Source organism: Nuphar pumila, chromosome 17, assembly GCF_984573655.1.
Source record: "Nuphar pumila chromosome 17, dmNupPumi1.hap1.1, whole genome shotgun sequence".
Classification (NCBI taxonomy): domain Eukaryota; kingdom Viridiplantae; phylum Streptophyta; class Magnoliopsida; order Nymphaeales; family Nymphaeaceae; genus Nuphar; species Nuphar pumila.
The window spans coordinates 13,426,388-13,448,638 of record NC_143265.1 but is presented as its reverse complement, the minus strand read 5'-3'; the positions used below and the strand labels follow the sequence as shown (position 1 = coordinate 13,448,638).

The window sequence follows — 22,251 nt, the reverse complement described above, 5'->3', positions numbered from 1 at the left end:
ATGGTTGGTTGGTCCATGGTGGTCTCGGACAATGACTGCAAATGGCTAATATGTGTAACTAAGTCTTAGCCCGCCTAATGGATCTAATTGGCTTTTTGGTTTAATTAGGTTGGTTTGAGCTTGGTATAGTCTCAAGTATCTTTTTCTGGTCGTTCTGCTCTTTCGGATCGATGGTAGTATCAAAGAGAAAACCTACATTTTTGACCTTAGATAAGGTTCCTACTTTCTACCCATAGTTAGCATTATCTCCCAGGGTCTGGAGTCTCACTCACATCGTGGACCCACAACCCAATACTTCTCACTCTCACCGGCCAGCTGTTGGAAATAGACGGACTACCAGAGATATTTGTGTTACTTCGTCTACACTGGTTTGTACACTAATGTGTGAGTTATATCGAGTACTCAGTAAATGATGGACCACTTTAAATCTTCGTTTTCGAGAAGGATGATTAACTCCGCAAATATCGATCAAAACTTGATAATAATTTAGGGAGTGAAGCGACAGAGCAATAAATACAAAGATAACAAATTTAGGGAGCGAAGCAACCGAGCAACAAATACAAAGTGCTAAAAGAAATATTTATAAATTTGGGTGGTCATACGTAATTTAGCAAAATTATGTATGCCTACTTGTAAATTTCCATTTTACTAATCCCTATTTAAATAGGTGATTAGGGTTAATGAAAAACGACTTCTCTCCCTCTCTTTCTTTCTTTCTCTCTCTCTCCTCTCTCTCTCGTCGCTCTAAAATAGATCAAAGGCGGTTAGTCGCAACATGGTATTAGAGCGGGTCTCCCTTCTGGGATGACGTTGTTGCTAATCATGGTGATGATGATGATGATGGTCGTGGAGCGTGAAGAAGGATTGGGTGTCGTAGATCGTGAAGAAGGATCGGATGTCGTGGATCGTGAACTGCTCGTGGATCTTGAAAAAAGATCAGATCATGTCTGATCATCGTGAAGCATAAGGAGAAGCAATCAGATCTGAAGCCAGCGATTGGATCTGAAAATAAATAGATCACGGTTCAGATCTGATTGGTGTTGTCTTGGGTTAAAAAATTTAATGGAGGTTGTTAAACTATGTTGCAGTCGGCGATCAAATCTAAAAATAGTGATATGACCGGAAAAAATAAAACAGATCGTTGTTGAATGTCTACAATCAGATCATTACTGTGGAGATTAAATGGTAGTTGTTCCAGTCTTGAAGTCGATAATCTTTGCTTAAAAAATTCCAGTCTTGAAGTCGATAGTCTTTGCTGGAAAAATTTTGTGGTCGTGGTGATGATCTGATCGCTATTCAGTCCTGGAAGCAAATTATGCAGGAGACTCTTGTTGGGCAGAAATAGCTGGGTTGTTAAAATATTTTTTTTGTGTTTAGTTGTTGTTCTTGGTGAGCAAATTATTTTTTTATGGCTGAGTTACGTGCTTAAGATAATGACCAAAAAGGAGAGGTCATTGGTGAATATAAGGCCTTTGCGAATCCATTTTTGTATGGATTTTCAGTTAAGCTAGATGATACTAATTATGCAAGGTGGTCTTGCACCTTCATGATGTCGGTTTCTGGTCATCGGAAAAAGCACGTCCTGGTGGAATTGGAAGCCACTGAAAGAACCGAAAAATATGTCACCTGGGACGAAGACAATGACATCGTGATGTCATGGATAATAAACAGTGTACGGACTCATATAGATGACAGACTGATTTATTATATACCTCAGCTAAACAAATATGGGACAATCTTCGTGATACATATTCTCATGAAACTAATGTGAGTCGCATTTTACAAGTTGAGCAGGAGATTTACCAGTTGCAACAAGGAGAACAGACTTTGGCTCAATACTATGCCTCTGTTAAATCTGCTTTTGAGAGACTAAAGCACACAGACCCTTAAGTTGCACCAAACAGAAGACCTATCAGGAGCAGACTATGGTTGCCCAGTTTCTTACAGGGTTATCATCTGAATTTTCAGTTGCCAAAGTTCAAATGATAACTAGTTCTGATGTTTCTACTTTTGCAGAAGCCTATAATCATCTGAGTAGGCTTGTCATCACTCTTTCTCAAACCCAATCTGAATCACAGGCATCAGCCCTAGCAATCACCTCAGGTTGTGGAAGAGGTACTTTCTTGAATTTTCGAGGAAGAGGTCATGGTCGCAGTATAGGAGGAAGAGAAAGGCTTCTATGTACATATTGTGGTAAACTTGGACATCTCGAAGATAGGTGCGGGGATAAGACTAGTCGACCTCCTATCCCATCACCTAAACCGAATGTCTCCAAGGCTCAAGTTGCTAAACTCGAGGCAGAGACTCCCACTACCTCCTCCAGTGATTCGATTATCCTCAGTCGTGCAGAGTACGATGAATTGTTGTCTCACCGGCTCCCTAGTTCGAGTGCTCCTATGTCTGTTGCCAATGTTGCATGTTCTACAAGTGATAGCCTGAGTTATCAAGGTAGTAGATGGATTATTGATTCAGGTGCCTCTAGACATCTGTGTGGGACTCCCCATAATTTTTTAAAGTTAAATCCTATTGCTGAACCTCGCAATGTTATACTAGCTGATGGGAGGTTTTCTCTTGTTGTAGGCTAAGGAAACATTTCCATATCCCCCACACTTCAATTGACTGATGTCCTTTATGCTCCTTCATTTCCTCAGAATTTATTGTATGTTAGTCGTATTGCTAAGGAGCATAACTGTAGGGTGATATTTGATCCTGTGTGTTGTATTTTTCAAGACTTGCTGACGGGGAAGAGGATTTGTGGAGGCCCTGAGGAGGGTGGTATCTATTATCTACATCAGCCAATTGAATCCATGAACTCTGTGTTCGAGCCATCTTCCAGTACCTATCAATGGCCATCTCTGTCTTGGTCATGTTCTTTTGCCAAAGCTTCGTAGACTTGTTCCTCAGATTTCTCCGTCTAACTCATTCCAGTGTAACGCCTGTCAATTGGGCAAATATCACAGAAGTTCCTTCCCTTTTAGTAAGAGTCCATCGAGTCAAGAAATGTTTGAGATTTTGCATGTTGATGTATGGGGACCTAGTAGAGTTCCTAGTAGATCTCAGTGTCTTTATTACTTAGTTATTGTTGATGATTTTTCTAGATTGTCATGGGTTTTCTTAATAAAAGAAAGGTCAGAGGTTGCCTAAATTCTTATGTCTTTTGTCATTGAAAAAAAGACTCAGTTTCATTCTCTTGTCAAGATTATCCGCACTGATAATGCTCTCGAGTTCAAGTCTAATGAATTGTTACAATTTTATCGAAATTGTAGCATCCGTTCTCAAACCACTTGTGCCCATACATCTCAGCAAAATAGAGTCGTTGAAAGAAAGCATGGACATCTTCTAGATGTAGCTCGCACCCTTATGTTGCAATCAAATATGCCTCCCTCATATTGGGGGGATGTTATTCTCACTGCTTGTTATCTCATTAATCGTATGCCTTCTTCATCATTGGAAGAACAAATTCCTTTTCAAATTCTATATTCTAATGCTCCATTTTTCCTGATTTCTCCTAAAGTATTTGGATACGTCTCCTTTGTTCATAAACTTGGACCTAACCGTGATAAATTATCTGCCCAAGCCATCAAGTGTGTCTTTATTGGATATCCAAAAAATCAAAAAGGATACCGGTGTTATGATCACATCTCCCGTCGAGAGTATGTTAGTGCAGATGTATCTTTCTTTGAATATGTTCTTTACTTTTCTACCACTGCATCCAGACTACATGTTGAACAAGCTGATGTCATGCCTCTTCCCGTTCCTCCTTTTCCCTTGGAGTCATTTTCACAGACTATTACTCATTCTCAGTCTCCCATAGCTGCTCGGTATCGTGATCCTCCTTTGGTGTACTCTCGCAGATCACCACCTGAATTAGAACCTATATCACCGCCTTCTTCATAAGTAAGTTCTCCTGAAAATATTGAGATTTCTAATGTTGGTGATGACAGGCCTATAGCTATCAGAAAAGGTAAAAGACAGTGCACATCACATCCTATTTCCGAGTTTGTTACTGAGGCAAGGCTTGGGGTTCACATGAAGAATTTTATTTCATCTTTATCTGCCACATTTGTTCTACTTAATCATCATTAGGCGTTGTTAGATCCTAAGTGGAAGCAAGCGATGCAGGTTGAGATGGACGCCTTGCTCTCATGTGACACATGGGAATTTGTTGCTTCACCTACTGATGCAGATATCGTTGGATGTAAGTGGGTCTACACCGTTAAGTACAACTCGGATGACTCCATTGAAAGATACAAGGCCCGGTTGGTGGCAAAAAGGTATACTTAAACATATGAAGTTGACTTCTTTGAGACTTTTTCTCCAGTCGCCCCTCTTGGGACTATTTGTCTTGTCATATTTATAGTTTTTCATTGTAGATGGAGTTTATGTCAATTAGATGTGAAAAATGCCTTCTTGTATGGTGATTTGTCTGAGAATGTGTACATGCAGCAACCTCTCGGGTTTGAGGTTCAGGGGGGAGTGGAGCAAGGTGTGCAAACTAAAGAAGGCCATCTATGTCACATGGGTGCGACACTTTCAAAAAACTTGGGTGCAGGGCTGCGGCAAAAAAAAAACAATATATATATATATATATATATATATATATATATATATATATATATATATATGCTAGCACAAAGTAGCATTCAAGTATTCACACCACACGTGAGCAAAGTGCTTCAAATGCACAGTTTTATTAATGACATAAGGGAGTAAAAACCTTTTTTATAAGATACATTTACAATGGGTTGAAAGCCCTTATTTATAGAGGTAAGCTAAAGATCCAAAGAGAGATAGTCGTTGGGTACAGTCCCAACGTTTCTAATTTAAATAGCAGACTGTGCAGCTGCACAGTCTGAAATAGCAAATTGTGCAGCTGCACAGTCTGTCATTACCTAATTTAAATAGCAGACTGTACAGCAGATGGTCCAGCTGCACAGTCTGTCATTACCTCTGCACAGTCTGCTAATAACAGACTGTGCAAACTGTGCAGCTGCACAGTCTATCATTACTTGACAGACAGAAAACATAAAGTAAAAGAAACAAAAAGTAAAGAAAAAAAATAAAGAAAAAAAAGATTACAAATATATATATGTATGTACTATTTTCTAACAATAAAGTCCAAAAGTTGGACATAAATGACCCTGGGTGCTGTCAATGCACCTAGGGTCAGGTTGACCGCATCGGGTGCCGCACGTGCACCCGCGTTGCGTCGATGTGGGTGCGGCACCCAGTTGGCCGAGTCCCTGTGACATAGAAGGCCATATATGGTCTAAAACAAAGTCCTCGTGCATGGTTTCAGAAGTTATTTGAAATTATGTCTGCATTTGGCTTCAACAGGTCAGCATCAGATCACTCATTGTTTATCAAGAAAACCTTTGTTGGTATTGTGGTTATGGTTGTGTATGTGGATGATATTATTCTTATAAGGAGCAGTGCGAAGGACATCTCAGACACAAAAATTCATCTTCAGAAGCACTTTGTCACAAAAGATCTCGGTTCTCAGATATTTCTTGGGCATAGAGGTGGCCAGAAGCAGTGAGGGATTAGTTCTATCACAGAGAGAGTATGTGCTTGATTTACTGCAGGAAACAGAGATGTTAGGTGCCAAACCAGCCAATATACCAATGAATCCTAAACTTCATATGTATGATGAACAAGCAGAACCGATTGACAGTAGAAGTTTTAGATCCTTGATTGGTAAACTTTTATGTGTTATTGTAACAAGGTCAGATATCTCCTTGGTTGTGAGCAAGATAAGCCAATTCATGGACAAACCAACCCGAGTGCATTGACAGGCAGCTATGATGATTCTCAGGTATTTGAAATCCTCTCCTGGAAAGGGATTGCTATATAAACAAAGCTTCAACCTTGATATAATTGTGTACTCTGATGCAGACTATGCAGGGGCCATCGATGATAGAAAGTCCACCACAGGGTTCTGCGTGCTGAATCAAAATATAGAGCTATGGCTCAAACAGCTGCTGAAATGATGTGGGTTAGGTCCATTATGAGAGATCTACAAGTGATGATTCCATCCCCAATGTTGATGATGTGTGATAATAGAGCAGCCACCTATATAGCTAACAATCCAGTTTTTCATGAAAGGATGAAACACATTGAATTTGATTGCCACTATATACGCGACTTAGTGTAGTCGGGGCATATTTCTACTAGTCATGTGACTTCTGAGGACCAAGTTGCAGATGTCTTCACCAAGCCTATCGCAAGTGCAGGTTTTTCAAGATGTTGCAGCAAGGTGAGCATGATAGATATATATGTTCCAGCTTGAGGGAGAGTGTTAAAAGCAATATTCATAAATTTGGGTGGTCATACATAATTTAGCAAAATTACGTAATGCCTACTTGTAAATTCCCATTTTACTAATCCCTATTTAAATAGGTGATTAGGGTTAATGAAAAGCGACCTCTCCCTCTCTTTCTCTCTCTCTCTCATCTCTCTAAAATAGATCAAAGGTGGTTAGTCGCAACACAAAGAAAACTACTAATTTAGGGAGCGAAGCCACCGAGTAAGGCTGATTTGGAAGGAACGCCTGTAGCAACCTAGAGCACTCAATGGAACTCACACGTGGAGTTGTCTTACCCAACGACGTTACAGGAAGGACGTCGACATTGACCCATTACGAGAGACAGCAGTAGTTGAAAGAGCTGCTCGAAAAGGGTCATGTAAGGCCCAGTACATCATCTTTTGCCTTGTTTGTGGTCTTGGTGCCGAAGAAGGCTAGTGGTGCATGTGCGTGGATTATCGTGCCCTAGCACATAGCCGTAGGAGATAGACCCACCATACACGGCTGACTATACTTCTTGTGGGCCAGGATTCCCATCAATTTTCTAGAGTCAGGCACAGCCTTCTCGTGCAGCACTTTTTAAAGGTTCTGCCAGGGTAAGCATTCTATAAGGAGCAGTGCAGTAAATCAGTAAGAAAGTCAACCAGTAAAAGCTCAATCCCACCTGTCTTCTTATTCAAGTAGTTGCTCACTTTCAACTAATTCATTTTGGATACTTAACAGCTGAGTTTGTATTCAACCTGAGCCAACTTGAATTCACTCATTCCACATGTGAATGATGGAAAAAGAAAAAAAAATATCTCAACCTTTTCCTGAACATGCTTCATATGATATCATGTAATCTTGCACCATCCTCATACATGGCTATTACTAAATATAGTGGAATAAAAATAGTAGACAGTCATTGCAATCAGTCACATTTTAAAGGTTGCTTTGAGCAGTCCAGCTAGCTACACATAAAAGTAATTATAATCTTATTTGGTTATGCATAGAATTAGAATGATAGAAATACCAAAAGTTTAATGAGCTAAGCTTAGCTCTTTTGTTCAATGCAAAAAATTGGTAAGAGGAAAAGACCCACTGTAGGAACATGTTGAACAAGATTCACAACAAGTATTGCAAATATTGCAGGATGAATAGATTAGAATCATTACATGCTTTAAGTTTTATTTATCAAAAGAAGGCAATGATATTAGGTCATGTCCTCAAGTGCCTGATAATGTTCAAGCACCAGCAATGTGTGCTACCAGTGAACTCATGAAGAAAAATCCCAAAAAGGCAAAAACAAAAGCAAGATTAGCTCCTCTGTGGTAACTAATAAAAGAAAAAATGTTAATTCCTACATACACATATGTAGTTATAAAAAAGATACCTTATCGCCTAGTCACAAATAACTGCCTAACTTCTCAATAATTATATTAGGCTATTAGCCAACTATGTTTTTTGGCTTTTCAAAAAGGAAAAAACTGGGCATATTCATGCAGTCGACCATGATCTAGTAAAATAAAATAGCTAAACTTCCAACATTTATTTTACTTGTAAAATACATTGATGAGTTATTCATTAATGAAGAGCAAAAAGGTAATTGCATTCACTAAGCAACCATTTGACACGGACTAGGAAAAAACTTGGCCAGCAAATGAAATAACTGATAGGGTCAGTCATGTGTATATAAACATAATTCACTCATCAACGTGTGGTATGTATGCACATACAACAGTGTGCATGTATGCAATGAAAATTATCAAAAACATCCCTTGGTTAAGGTATAAATATTTCGTGAATTCAATTATCATGCTTCACAAAATTGATGGGCATATTGAAGAAGAAATTCTTATCAGAAAATATTTAGATGAATTATAAATGTCAAAATAGATGCAATCATGTCAAAAGGATGAAATATATCATAAGCAGTAAATCATTAGAATGATATAACAAGAAAATAAAATGTACACAAGTACATCATAGATGTAATTGAAGACCATGCACAAAAGATGAAATAAATTGTAAGCAGCAAAGTTGTTAGAATGATATTACAAGAAAAAAATATATACACAAATGCACCATCAATGTAATTCAACACCACAAAAAAAAGTTAAAATAAATCATAAGCAACAAAGCATTAGAATGATATAAAGGAATAAGAATTTATATAAATACATTATACTATGGGTCACCTGGATGGCACAATAGCACTATGTGTGCTCCACCAATTGGCTCAAGTTGCCTTTGGGCCTCCACAGCATGTTCTAGACAGAAAACATGCATTCTTGAAAACTCGACATTAGGACCCTGAAGGTGTAGCAGTTTTCCTTCACTGCCTTGCATATCAAAGCTCCCAAGTTGTGTTGTTTCAACAGAATTTTCATTTGGTATACGATCAGAATAGCTTCGCGTAAAAGTTGAATCCAAATCTTGAAACACTTCACCATTTGCTGCAGTGTTGAACTCTCCACACAGCTCAGTAGTTAGTTCACCTTCATTGGATGAATTGCCAACTGATTCCTTACATGGCACCTTTTTATCAGATGTCATCATGTTCTGGCATGTTGCTGTCGAGTCATAAATAATAACTGAAGAATTTGACTCAATCTGCACAAAGTTTTCCAAGCCTTCCCTCGAGGAACATTCTGAAGTATCCAGTTTCTCCACCTTGACCTCTGAGATTCCAGTTACCTTCTCTGAATCACCTTTAACTTGAAAATTTTCAGCAGCAACTTTATCTTGAGGAGATTTTAAGGCATCTTGATCGAATTCTGAAGCAGTTTCACCTTGGTGTGGTGGGCTTTTTATAAGTAGATTATCACTGCCAACTGGAATTTCACCAAGAGAATTAGATCTTAAAAACAAAGTATCAGAAGCACTGCCAGATGCTGGGTTTTCAGTATGTACAGCAAACTCAGTTTGGTCAACATCCTCCTCAGAATCTGATGGGTCCCCATAAGCAACAGCCAACAGATCAAGCGCAGACACACGGTTACTGCTTAGGTTCTCAGGAACCAGATCAGCCTTTGGTTTGGTAACAAATTCAGCACAGTGGATCCTGTCATCATCCCCATTGATTCCTGAAACCCACATAAATAATTGTATCATATATTGTGTTTAAGCACAATCAATATACAACATGAAACACCACGCTACGATAAAGAACATTCACAACCAGAAAAGAAAGGCAAAGAAGAAAACTCTTCTGATTTGTGGTGTTGTCTTGCACGTTAAAATTAAAATCTCGCTTATCACTTGTGAAATTGTAACTTCTTATCAATTCTCTGGCATGTCATTAGAGAAGTAAGAATCCAAAAGGTAATAGGAAAACATAAAAATAGAAAAGTAAGAAAAAATACAAGAGAATATCAACTAGTTGGCTTACATTGCAATCGATAAATAGTAAACAAGTCAAGTAGTATGAAAATACCTAATATAATTAAAATTGACAATAAAGAAACAAGCATGAACTCCCAACTCAGACTGTCACTCACACCACTCAGAAAAAAAGTCAAAAGTAATAGCACAAGCAAGTTCACAATTAAACCTTTTGTATGACTTGTTATAGCTATTATAAATTAACCTCAATAAGGGTATAAAAGGTTGGCGCATTCTAAACACACCCCTAGCTTACTTACCTTCACAATTGGTCTGTTCATCTCTAGCCCTTGGCGCCATAGAGCCTAATCAAACAAGCTATATTTCCAGAAGGGAAAACAAAGGAAACAAAATTAATGTTCAATATTATATAACATCCAATTAGTGGATGTTAACGAGTTCACCACATCTTTTGCCCAAAATGTCCTGTGAAGTACCATAGTGACTCCTAAAATTAGCTTTCACCACCAAGGGCATTTGAGTACATCTAAAATGAATATTAAAAGATAAGTTATATTCCACAAGTACAGCAAACACGTGCCTGTTGAAATTTGCTTAACTCTAGAGGTAACGATTGATATTTGGAACCACCATGGTATTTCAAAATATGTAAGAGGAAAAACAAATGTGTGAACTTGTTAACATTGACTAAAGGTCTTGCCAGGTTAACCACATTTTTGTCTCTTAAAAATTTTGAAATACCATAGAGGCCTTATTACAATCTTTTTGTTGTAACAGCCAAGTTTTACACAGCTTAATCATCCTAGGGTGTTTTGGTGTATTCATTAGGTATCTACTTTTCATATCAAATCAGCCTCAAATGTCAAAGTTCAATTCCTAAAAGGGGATGACCTGGGGAAAGAGCTACCGTAATAACGCTAGATACACTAAAAATGGAAAAAGCCATTAGAATTGAGACCAGACTGAAAGTCAACCCAACATGGGCCTCAAAGGATGTCAGCAGCAGAGAGTGCTGTTTTGTTACATCCCAAGTAGTTTAAGTGCCTAGCTTTATGCATCAATCTCCCCAAGACTTTTTGGGGCATTTGTTAGGTACCTCATAAATTACTAATGTTAACCATCACCACTTATTAACAAAATTATAAAGCAACACATATATAGATATTGCTCATATTTCTAAAGTATTAACTAACAAATGTGCCATTTACTTCATATACAATTATTTGGTTAAACTGATATACAGAACCACCATGGTGCTTTAGAATTTTGTGATGAATTTGTCAAACTTGTTAGATACACACATGTATGTATCCACATACACAACTCAGGCATGGCATGAATATTGACAAGGTAAGCCTGCACTTTCAGAAACTAACTAGCTATATATATATGTATGTGTGTGTGCATGACTTTGGTACCCTCAAGTATTTTACCCTCTAGTAAAAATAAATGGTAACAGGAATCATTTAGTCAGCAAGACCTTGTAGATCTGTTTGACATAGTTTGCTTTGCAAGAAGTACTTTTGATGTAAGAAATTGATTTTCTTTTACGTTGTAATTTTTCAGTGCATTGTGGGCCATAATTTTCTAGATTTTTGTAAAATGCTGTCTACACATCAAAATATCTTTAACATATGTCCACTAAAAAATGGATATATCATCTATATGATTAGATTCATAAAACATTCAAGGCTAAGATTTAGAAAATCAGTGGGGGTAAATAGAGAGCACGGTACCCTTGAAGATATCAAAGTTAAGACCCCACCCCTTACACACACGCACATATGCACCCCCCTCCCCACGCACACACCCCACATACACATGCATGCACGAGGGAGAATCAGGTGCAATGTGATTGCACACTTTTAGTGTGCTGCTGCACCTGAGCACCCACCATCTTTGGGATACAGCCTGTCAGCTGTGGGGCCCAACAGCAGATGGTGGGTGATGAGGTGCAGCAGCACACTTAAAGTGTGCAATCACATTGCACCAGATTTTAATTCTGCATGCACAAACCCCACACCCACACTCACCCCCCCCCCCCACCCAACATACACACACATCCATACCCTGATAGGATTCTAACCCTAATTGGAGTGGAAATGGTGGAGAACTTGAAAGAAATTTGGGAAAACAAGGAATCGGCTAGCTTGGAATTGGAATAATGGAAGGCAATGGAGGCTAAGTGAGGTTTATTCTCCTAATCTCTAGGGTGGAAGCTATTAAGAATGTATATGAACATACGGGTCCAGATTTGGACCCGATCTGATCAGTGTATTATATATATATATATATATATATATATATATATATATATATATATATATATATATATATATATATCAAAGAATAGGGCACGATTCTTATTGATTAAGAATCGTGCTTCTCGTGGCTGCCTCCTCTCTTCTCCTCCTCACAGCAGTGATACAGAAGACCAAGATTACAGGTGCATGATTTCTTAGATGGTATCAAAGCAGTGGCAACTCTGGGCGTAACAGGGTCTTCATCGTAACGTGACACGGCTGAGTCTTCCTCCTACTCATCTGATCTCGTCAACCGTGCGTGTCAATCCTCATATGTCTGCTACACAGGTGAAGCCGAGTTCTTGCATCCGAGTTCTTCAGTCGAGCCCTCCTCTTCTTCAGTCAAACCCAAAAGTCGAGTTCTCCTCTAAACAGGTCGAGTTTCTTGTTTTTCCTTGATTCACAATCTCTGAGTTCTTCCTCCCAGTTCTTCCTTCAACTGAGTTCTCTTCTACAATCAGGTCGAGCTCTCTTCGAAGAGACGAGTCTTTCAGTCAAGTTTCCCCTTTTTCACAACGTCAAAATTGAATCTAATCATATACGATCAGTTTTCTAATTTTCTAAATTCTGATTATTCTTCTGCTCTCGTTTTACATCTGTTCTTTTTCAGATTAAAACATACTTGTTCTTTTTCTTACCTACATCATGAGTTGATATTTTCATATTAGACTTGCAATCGTTCCATTTCTAAGACTTTTAAACTTGCAACATCACGACTTCTGCCAAGTCTGTCTGAAGAACTACAGCACGACTGTTCCAAAAAAAAAAGTGGTCGGACAGACTTGTGTTGCTGGGTCAATGAATTGCTGAAGAACTGAACCAAAGTTTTTTCTCTTTATCCCTTAATCAATTCTTTCCTTTTCATCAACTCGTGTATTCTCATTCTTCTCTTTAGTCAACTCGTTCATTTATTATTTTTTTCATGAATTCCCCATCACTTCCGTCCAGTTTTCTTGGCCAATTCATATCTGAGAAATTGAATACCTCTAATTTCTTGACTTGGAAGAGGCAAATTTTGCCTTTTATTCGTAGTTTGGACCTCTCTGGTCACCTCGATGGAACGATTCATGCACCTTCCGAGTTCCTCCTGCAGAAAGAGCAAGACGATAAAGGTGAGGTTTCTAATAAACTAGTTCGCAATCCAGAATTTACAACATGGAAAAGAAACGATCAGGCGGTTGTGGCTTACATTACCTCTATACTTTCTCAAGAGGTATTAATGGCCATTCCAGATAAATGTTCAACTAAAGAACTGTGGGAGATACTAGCGCAGACCTATTCACAAATTTCTGAAGCTAGGATTCTTCATTTAAAGAGAGAGTTTCAGCTCTTAAAGAAAGAGAATTTATCGGTTACAGAATGCATGAACAAAGTCAAGAGCATCACAGACCAATTAGCGATGGTGGGATTTGTTATTCCGGACAAAGAGAAAGTTCAACAGGCGCTGAATGGTCTTGGATCTGACTATCACATGTTGGTCACCTCTCTTTTATGCCTTCCTTCATTGCCTAACTTTGATGATTTGCGCGCGAAACTCCTGCAATATGAAGTTACTATTAGAGGTGAGGAGTTGACATACAATTCCAACAATCATGAGATCCTTGTCACAGGCATGGTGGCAGGACGTGGCCGTGGAGGCTTTCGAGGTGGACGGGGACAGGGAAGAGGTAATCAAGGAGGTCGTGGATTACTTCCCACGCCTAACATGTCACCCAACTCATTCCCAGCTAACCAATCTTCTAGACAGATACCAATGTGTTTTCAGTGTAATAAAAAGGGGCACATTAAGGCAAATTGTTGGCATAATCTGCAAAACAGAGGCAAATTTGGTGGTGTTGGGTCTTCCACTAGAGGACAAGCAAGGGATGAAAAGGAGAATGTGAAGAACCTCTTGATCTCTGCCCTTTCCAAGTTAAGTTTCAAGCAAACTGAGCAGGGGACTTGGTACATTGATTATGGGGTTGTTGCACACGTGACAGGTGACGTTGGTAAGATTTCACAACCCATTCCTTATCGTGATAAATTTAGTATTAAAACTGAAGATGGTGCCCTCCACCCTATATCCCATGTTGGAAACATTTCTCTTCCACTCCTCAATTCTTCACTTCTTTTATCTGATGTTTATCACTCACCCAGTATTGTTAAAAATATTGTTTTTGTTTCTAAACTTGTCGATGATACTAATTCTTGTGTTGAATTCACTCATTCTTCTGTATGTGTCAAGGATCTTCACACGAAGAAGACGCTCGTTGAAGGAGAGCGACAAGGAAATATGTATGTCTTCAAGGAGTCTCTTTCTGCTCGTGCTGCTCCAATAAATCCACAGATAGTGTCATTTAAAGATTGTTTTAGTCTATCTCAGTGTAATAAGTCAGAAATTTGGCATCGTCGTTTAGGTCATTGTAATCGTTCATTCATTGAAAAACTTGTGTCTAGTGGACTTGTTCCACAGTCCAGTTTGAATATTGAGTCTGATATTTCTCTTTGTTCTAGTTGTCATTTATATAAGAGTCATGTTCTTCCATTATACTCAATAAATCAAAGAGCTTCTGTGCCTTTTGAAATTGTCTATTCTGATGTTTGGCGACCTGCCCCGCAATCTTCCTTATCGGGCAATCGCTATTATGTCACTTTTATCGATAGTTATTTCAGATATACTCGGATCTACTTTATGAAACACAAATCTGAAGTGTTCAAGCTTTTCACTCAGTTCTCATCTCAAATCCAACATTTCCAATGTGATGGTGGGGGAGAGTATCTATCAAAGGAATTTACTCAATTTCTCCAGGATAAAGGAATAAGTTGTCGAATATCTTGCCCGCACACACGGCAACAAAATGGTATGGCAGAAAGAAAACACCGGCACATTCTTGAAAGTGCATTGAGCATGATACATGGCACTCACGTTTCTTTAAGCTTATGGACAGAAGCTTTTCATTATGTTGTGTATATCATAAATCGACTACCAATGAAATTACTTGTGAATCAATCTCCTTATTTTACACTCTTTGGGACTCACCCTGATTATAATGAATTGTGAGTGTTTGGTTGCATATGTTATGTTCATATTGACAGTTCCCAACATGACAAGTTCCAAAACAAGGCATGCAAGTGTAAGTTCGTTGGTTATGCTGATTAATACAAAGGTTATCGCTGCTACGATTCCACTACTAATCGCATCAAAATCTCACGGAATGTTGTGTTTGATGAGACTCATATTGAGAGTCCAGGAAGGGTAGAAGAACACAGCGTGAATGATGAAGGTTATCAGTCGTGGCTTGCTGCTGAGGTATTTGATCAAATGGCTACTCGCGATGCTCCCTCATGTCATACAATATCGACTGAACCGAATAAACCTGGTGTGTGTACACAAAGGGAAGAGACGCCGACCACGCAGGATACTATGCCTACCGCTTCAGATATTGCCAAGTTTCAAGGGGTTGTCTATGTACGGCGAAATAAAGACAATGCTCAGCGAACCGATGTGCACCCTAGAAGGCCTGAGAGGATTCTTCATCCTATTGAAAGATGGGTTAGTTATAAAAACTTCTCTACAGACTTGCAGCTATTCATCTCCCAGATTAAAAAACAGGATGAACCTATTAGTTTTTTACAAGCATCTATGTCACTCAAATGGGTTGAAGCCATGAACGAGGAAATGAAAGCCTTACATGAGTGTGGAACTTGGGAGATTGTTCCCAAACTATCCGACAAAAATATTGTAGGGTCTAAATGGGTCTATAAAATAAAGTATAAACTGGATGGATCTATTGAACGCTATAAGGCAAGGTTGGTGGCAAAAGGTTTCACTCAAGAATATGGGCAAGATTATGATGAGACTTTTAGTCCTGTGGTCAAGATGGGAACTATTCGATTAATTTTGTCTTTGTCGGTTCAGTATGGATGCACTCTTAATTAACTTGATGTCAAAAATGCATTTTTGCATGGTAGCCTGAAAGAAGAGGTGTACATGGAGCAACCCGCTGGTTATGCAGAATATAGCCCCAACATACATGTTTGCAAACTACAAAGAGCCATCTATGGATTAAAGCAGGCTTCTCGTTCATGGTTTGACAGTTTTTCCCTCGAAGTTCAGCGATACGGTTTCATTATTCTTATATATGTGGATGACATTATTATTACTGGGAATTCAGATGAACACATAAAATCCACGAAAGACTTACTAAGTCAACAATTTAAGATGAAAGATTTGGGAGTCTTACGTTATTTCTTGGGAGTTGAAGTGGATAGACAGAATGGATCTCTTTCATTAACCTAATACAAATATACCTTGGATCTGTTGGAAAAGGCAGGCATGAAAGATTGTAAACCACTATCCACTCCTAGTGTATTAAACCACAAGCTCAGCTCTCAAGATGGAGAATCATATAAAGACTCCAAGCAATATCGTAGTCTCGTTGGAATGCTTCAATACATCACCTTTACCAGACCAGACATTGTGTATGCAGTGAACCAAGTGTCACAATTCATGCATGATCCATGAAGAGAGCATATGAATGTTGTTAAGAGAATTCTTCGATATTTAAAAGGCACTCTTGAAGATGGTCTAGTCTATCATCAGTCCAAGTTCAAAGGGAAGCGACATCGATTAGATGTTTACACAGATGCAGATTAGGCTGGAGATCCAGATGACAGGCGATCGGTTTCTGAATTTTGTGTTTTTCTGGATGGGAACTTGATAGCGTGGAGTAGCAAGAAACAACGTGTAATTGCACGATCCAGTACAGAAGCTGAGTACCGATCTATGGCGGTCGCTACAGCAGAGGCTACATGGCTGAGACATCTTTTGACTGAGATCGGAGAATCTATTATGCCCACCAATCTCCTTTGCGATAATCAAAGTGTCATACAAATTGCTTTCAATCCCATTCATCACAATGGTACCAAACATATAGAGATTGATCAACACTTCATTCGGCAAAAGATCGAAGATAGAGAAGTTGAGCCAGCTTATGTTCCCACAGCTGATCAAGTGGCGGATTTGTTTACTAAGGGACTTACCAGCGTCCACTTTTGGTTTTTGAAGAACAAGTTGTCCATGGTACGAAACCATGCACAACTTGAGAGAGACTATTAAGAATGTATATGTACATATGGGTCCAGATTTGGACCCTCAGACCTGATCTGATCAGTGTATTATATATATATATATATATATATATATATATATATATATATATATATATATATATATATATATCAAAGAATAGGGCATGATTCTTATTGATTAAGAATCGTGCTTCTCGTGGCTGCCTCCTCTCTTCTCTTCCTCACATCAGTGATACAGAAGACCAAGATTACAGGTAAGCTAAGGATCAAGAGCAAATTCTCCTCAATGAGGATCCTCCCAAAGCTAATCTCAAGAGAGAAAGAGCTCAATTTGATTATGATTCCAAAGGTATGAGCCATACAAGAGCCATCACCTACTTATAGAGTGGTGTGGCTAAGTACATGAGATTGGGATCTCAAAACTCCTAGTAGATCCAATCCAACAAGTATCAAAAGCAAACAATAAGTAAACCCAGTTACAAGTACTTGCAACCCAATCCAATTACTTACAAAGCAATGCCCAAAATCCAAATACAAGCTAGGTCGTCCTTGGAGGTGTGTATGTATCATACCCACACACATGAATACACACATACTTTATCCATTTATTTGTATTTATATTTATATAAAATGATCTGATAACATCCACAACCTTTTGTGGGTGTTAATGAAATGGTATATATATAATGTATACATGCATGTATTAATGTATGTATGTATTAAGGGATAATGTTTGCTACCCTCGTGGGTTCCAAACCATATAGCCGAAAACTCTAAATTTTTTTCTTCTTTTTTTCGTTTTTTTGCATACCTGATAATCCGGATGTGATCTACATGTTTGGTTTAGTAGAAATCAGCTCTTGGATCATGTTTTTCCAACATGTATGCCGGATTTTTTTCAAAGGTTGAAAAATCAATGGCCTACAGTGTACCGAATTTTCAACCCTCAAAAAATCATATTTTTATGTTGAAAAAAAAACAATGACCCAAGGAAGGTTCCTACTATTTTGACCATGGTGAACACATCCATGACGTCAGATTTGGTCAAAACATACTAGGGGATTTAGAATCCATGACAGTGGTCAATATTTTCCCTGTATACAAGTAGTGTTTGTGTGTGAGAGTGAGAGAGAGGTGGAGAAGGCTACTCTTAGGAGACTGAATTAAATTTTATAGCAAATACAGAGTGAATAAGAAATTTGACACAATATGGGAACCTCAAAAAACTAGAGAAACTTGTCAATTAAATTATAAAAATATATAGGACATGAATCTTTAAAGCAAAACTTACCACAATGAGCATTCATATCTAAATTATTCCCATCTTCAACTGCATGTGTACCACTTGTTAATCCAGAACCATCAATCTGCCCATTCAAATGGCTGCAATCACGAGACAGAAGGTTTCTGACAGCTAATTCTGAAGGTTGAATAACAGCCATGCAAGCAAAACCTAAAATTCCACAAGTGACGCAAGAGAAAAATCCTTGATCAAGCAGCAAATCACCAGAAAAGGAGCATTCCTTTCCATAACTTATGCGGAGAGACTCTGAACTTAAAGAGTGCATATCTTGCATTTCACATTGAGCATACTTGACAGCACAGAGCCTATTCCCCTTGCCTATAGGCTCAGATTTTCCTTTCAGCAAATGGGAACCAAAAACTTGCCTGTTAAGCATCATCCTTTCAGGTGTAGTATCACAGGAAATCTTAGTTACTGATTCAGGTGCTTCTTTGGGGCTGCATAAACCAATGGACAGCCTAGATTTTACCTTTCCTTTAGGTCTGTCATGTAATGTTGAGCATACAGAAATGTCTGAATCATTTGCAGGAAGTAGAAGGCACATTGATCCTTTACTATAGAGGATATGAAGCAGTTCATTGGTTTGAATTACATTTTGAACAAATAGCTCTCTAACCATTGATTCTCCTTCGCCTCTTTTCTTATCTTTCAGCCTTGAGCTTCGTGGCTCTACTGGGATGCTTGTTGGAATCCTGCAACCCAAGAATAATGTCATTAACAAATGGTTTCTTGTAAAGATCCTTGTAGAACCTATATTACAATATTTTACCTTATAATTCCACTCGGTTATCAAGAACATCTAAAACTCATAACAGTGCACAAGTGGGAAAATAAGAACAAATATGCCATACAGTTTAAAGATCTGAATCCAGTGATCACAGGTCAAGCACACCAACCAATAATGAGAAAAAGAGGAGAAAATGAGTCACATGAGTTTGTAAAATTTAAGCTAGTTCCAGGCTTCCAGCCACCTCCATAGATGTCTTTCCTATCATGGCATGGCAATTAAGTCGTGTACAAGTGAATCATGCAAAAAATGTGGAAGCCATTTGGGAGAAAAAAAAGTTATATGGTGTTAGCTAGTTAATTGTATCTCTTGATCCGTCAAGTATATCATGGTCATTTTTCCTTCATCATGTATAGCCTAAGTCTGTATAGCATAAAGGTTCATTTATTAATGTTTTCTCAATACCAATGAGATCTAGTCTGTTGTTTTCTCCAATGTAAGACTTGACATCATCGTCACTGATAACATTTCAAGATTTATGCATTTCTTTACAAAATAATAATATCATCTTTAAGCATCAAAAGCTTCTCTAAACAAGTCTTTCATTCTGTTGTCATTACTAGTGCCTTACATTTCAAGCTGCTAGTTCTGAGTGTTTTAAGGTTAGAAAGGATTAGGAAGAAGCTATGGATACACGGACATGCCATATGACCCAGCGTACCCATGTTGGCATGCCCGAACATGGGTACATTTTAGGTCTGTTCAGATCGGGTCCATCTAAGACTCAAACCCGATACCAAGTTTTTTTTCTTCTTTTAATGCAGTTTGACACTCGGTCAAAGGGATCAGAAGGAAGAAGAGGACAGAAAAAGAAGAGAAGAGGAAGAAGGAAAAGAAAAAGAGGAATAAGAAGGAAGAAGAGGAGGAGAAGAGGAAGAACGAAGAGAGAGGTACATTTTAGGTCTGTTCAGATCGGGTCCATCTAAGACCCAAACCCGATACCAAGTTTTTTTTCTTCTTTTAATGCAGTTTGACACTCGGTCAAAGGGATCAGAAGGAAGAAGAGGACAGAAAAAGAAGAGAAGAGGAAGAAGGAAAAGAAAAAGAGGAATAAGAAGGAAGAAGAGGAGGAGAAGAGGAAGAACGAAGAGAGAGGTACCCACCTCCTTATTCTCCTCCTCGTTCTTCTTTCTCTTACTCAGAGAGAGAGAGAGAGAGAGAGAGAGTGGGGTGGGGTAACAAAGAGAGAGAGGCATTGGGGTGGGGGTAACGAAGAAAGAGAAGGAGAGAGAGGCGATGGGGTGGGGGTAACAAAGAAAGGGGAATTACAAAATGTTTGTGCCCTCCCCCCTCCCTTTCTTTTTATAAAGGTAAACACAAAAATATCTCAACACCCCGCTCCCATTCCTCCATTCTTTTCTTCTTTTTTTCTTTCAATTACATGTTAGCCCTTCTTATATTCAAATATCACATTCTTCTTATATATATATATATATATATATATATATATATATATATATATATATATCCCCATGCCCTCTTTAATGAAATACCAAGTGGACAAACACAATGCGACAAAAGAGCTACAAGTGTGCACATCCACAAATATACAAGCCACTTATGGGCCAATTACAAAAAGCCACTAAGGGCTAACACATAAATCTCTCAAAAGAGAGCAATAACTCAAGTAAAAAAATAATCTTTTATTCAAATATGCTTTCAACAAGCATAATGTAATACAAGGGAGGGAGTGCCATTAAATAGGCACTCCAAGACATAAGGGGCTGGTCCAACTGTAAAATCCGTTATTTTTACATGGGTTCTTTAAGAAAAAAAAAAGAGATTGGTATCCAAGTTAGATCCAACCGGATCCGGGTTGGATGTCGACATACCAATCAAAATCTCCCCCCCCCCGTTACTCTATTTAAACCCCCCGCAGGGAGTTTCTTTTTAAAAGCAAAACCATGACTCTCTCTCTCTCTCTCTCTCTCTCTCTCTCTCTCTCTCTCTCTCTCTCTCTCTCTCTCTCTCTCTCTCTCTCTCTCTCTCTCCACCATGAGGAGCTACGACACCCCTCAGTGCTGCCCTCCCTCTTTCCTTTTCATGTGTTTCGCCGGCAACCAAGAGCCACCAACAGCGGTGGCTCTGACTCGCCAGGAGAGAGGGTGCCGAGCACCCTCTCCTTTTTTTAGCAAGATCGGCAGCAAACAGAGGCTGCTGCCATCTTTCCAAGAAGAGGCAGCCGGAGGGAGGGCATGATGCCTCTCCCTCCTGCAAGTTAGGTTAGGCAGCCCCCCCCCCCCCCCCACAGTTACTATTCAACGTACCACTGGGTTCGAACCAGCAACGTTCCACCACAAGGAGACGTGCACTGACAGCTCCTACCAACCACGCAGAGATGTCGGCCTCCCCCTTTCCCTTGCTCTGTCAGAAAGGATGCGGCAGCCAGCCGTCTCACCCTTTTCCTCCCTGTTGGAGAACCGAGCTAGACTCGGTCATATCCCAAGCCAAGTCGGGTGCGACTCAGCCTGACCGTCAAGCCCTCACCCCCCTCTTGCACCCAAGAGGCAGCAGCCTCGAGTCGATCCAAACCAAGCAGAACTCGACTAAAGCAGAGCTCAACATGATTTAGTCCAAGTCCCCCGAGTCAGCTCGGGTGCGCCGAGTTTGACTCAGTTCCAGCAAGCCAGCTCAGTCGATTCCTGTCCCGCTCCTTCAGTTCTCCTTGGCTCAACCCGGCTAGCCGCCGAGATTGGCTCAACCTCTACCAAGCTCGGCTTGATCCAGTAGGTTTGAACTGAGTTTAAGTTCGACCATTGCGACGTGACCATTGCTACTTTCGTCAAAATCTAAGAACTTAACTCAGTACGATAAAAACCATTTGCAGGGTAGCACATCAGGCACGGCAAACGAGACTTCATATTTTTGACACGATTACCAAGGCACTAACAATATTATAACCTACGCTCGAAATCATCAGAGATTCGAACCATCTCCGATGTAGGATAAATTTGCATACAAGAATAATGTTGAAATACTTCTAATTTATATATATATATATATATATATATATATATATATGTGTGTGTGTGTGCGTGCGTGCGTGCTTTTAACTCAATAATGCACTTTTGCATATTCTTGTCCACTTTTAAATTACGTCTTTTACTTTTTTGTCGCGCTATAATGTACACAGACTCCAGCTTTCTGCAATTTATTTAGC

The 22,251-nt window shown here is 39.1% G+C and overlaps 1 protein-coding gene across 1 annotated transcript in view; it reads right to left on the bottom strand.

Annotated features, from left to right (window-relative positions):
* Positions 1-22,251, bottom strand: part of LOC149811673 (lysine-specific demethylase JMJ705-like) — a 78,565-nt gene that overhangs the window by 14,474 nt on the left and 41,840 nt on the right. The window contains exons 5-6 of the mRNA XM_089992537.1: positions 18,293-18,996; positions 8,482-9,369 (exon numbers count right to left, since the gene is read on the bottom strand). Coding sequence (XP_089848663.1) covers positions 8,482-9,369; positions 18,293-18,996 — 1,592 coding nt within the window. The remainder of the gene's footprint in view (positions 1-8,481; positions 9,370-18,292; positions 18,997-22,251) is intronic.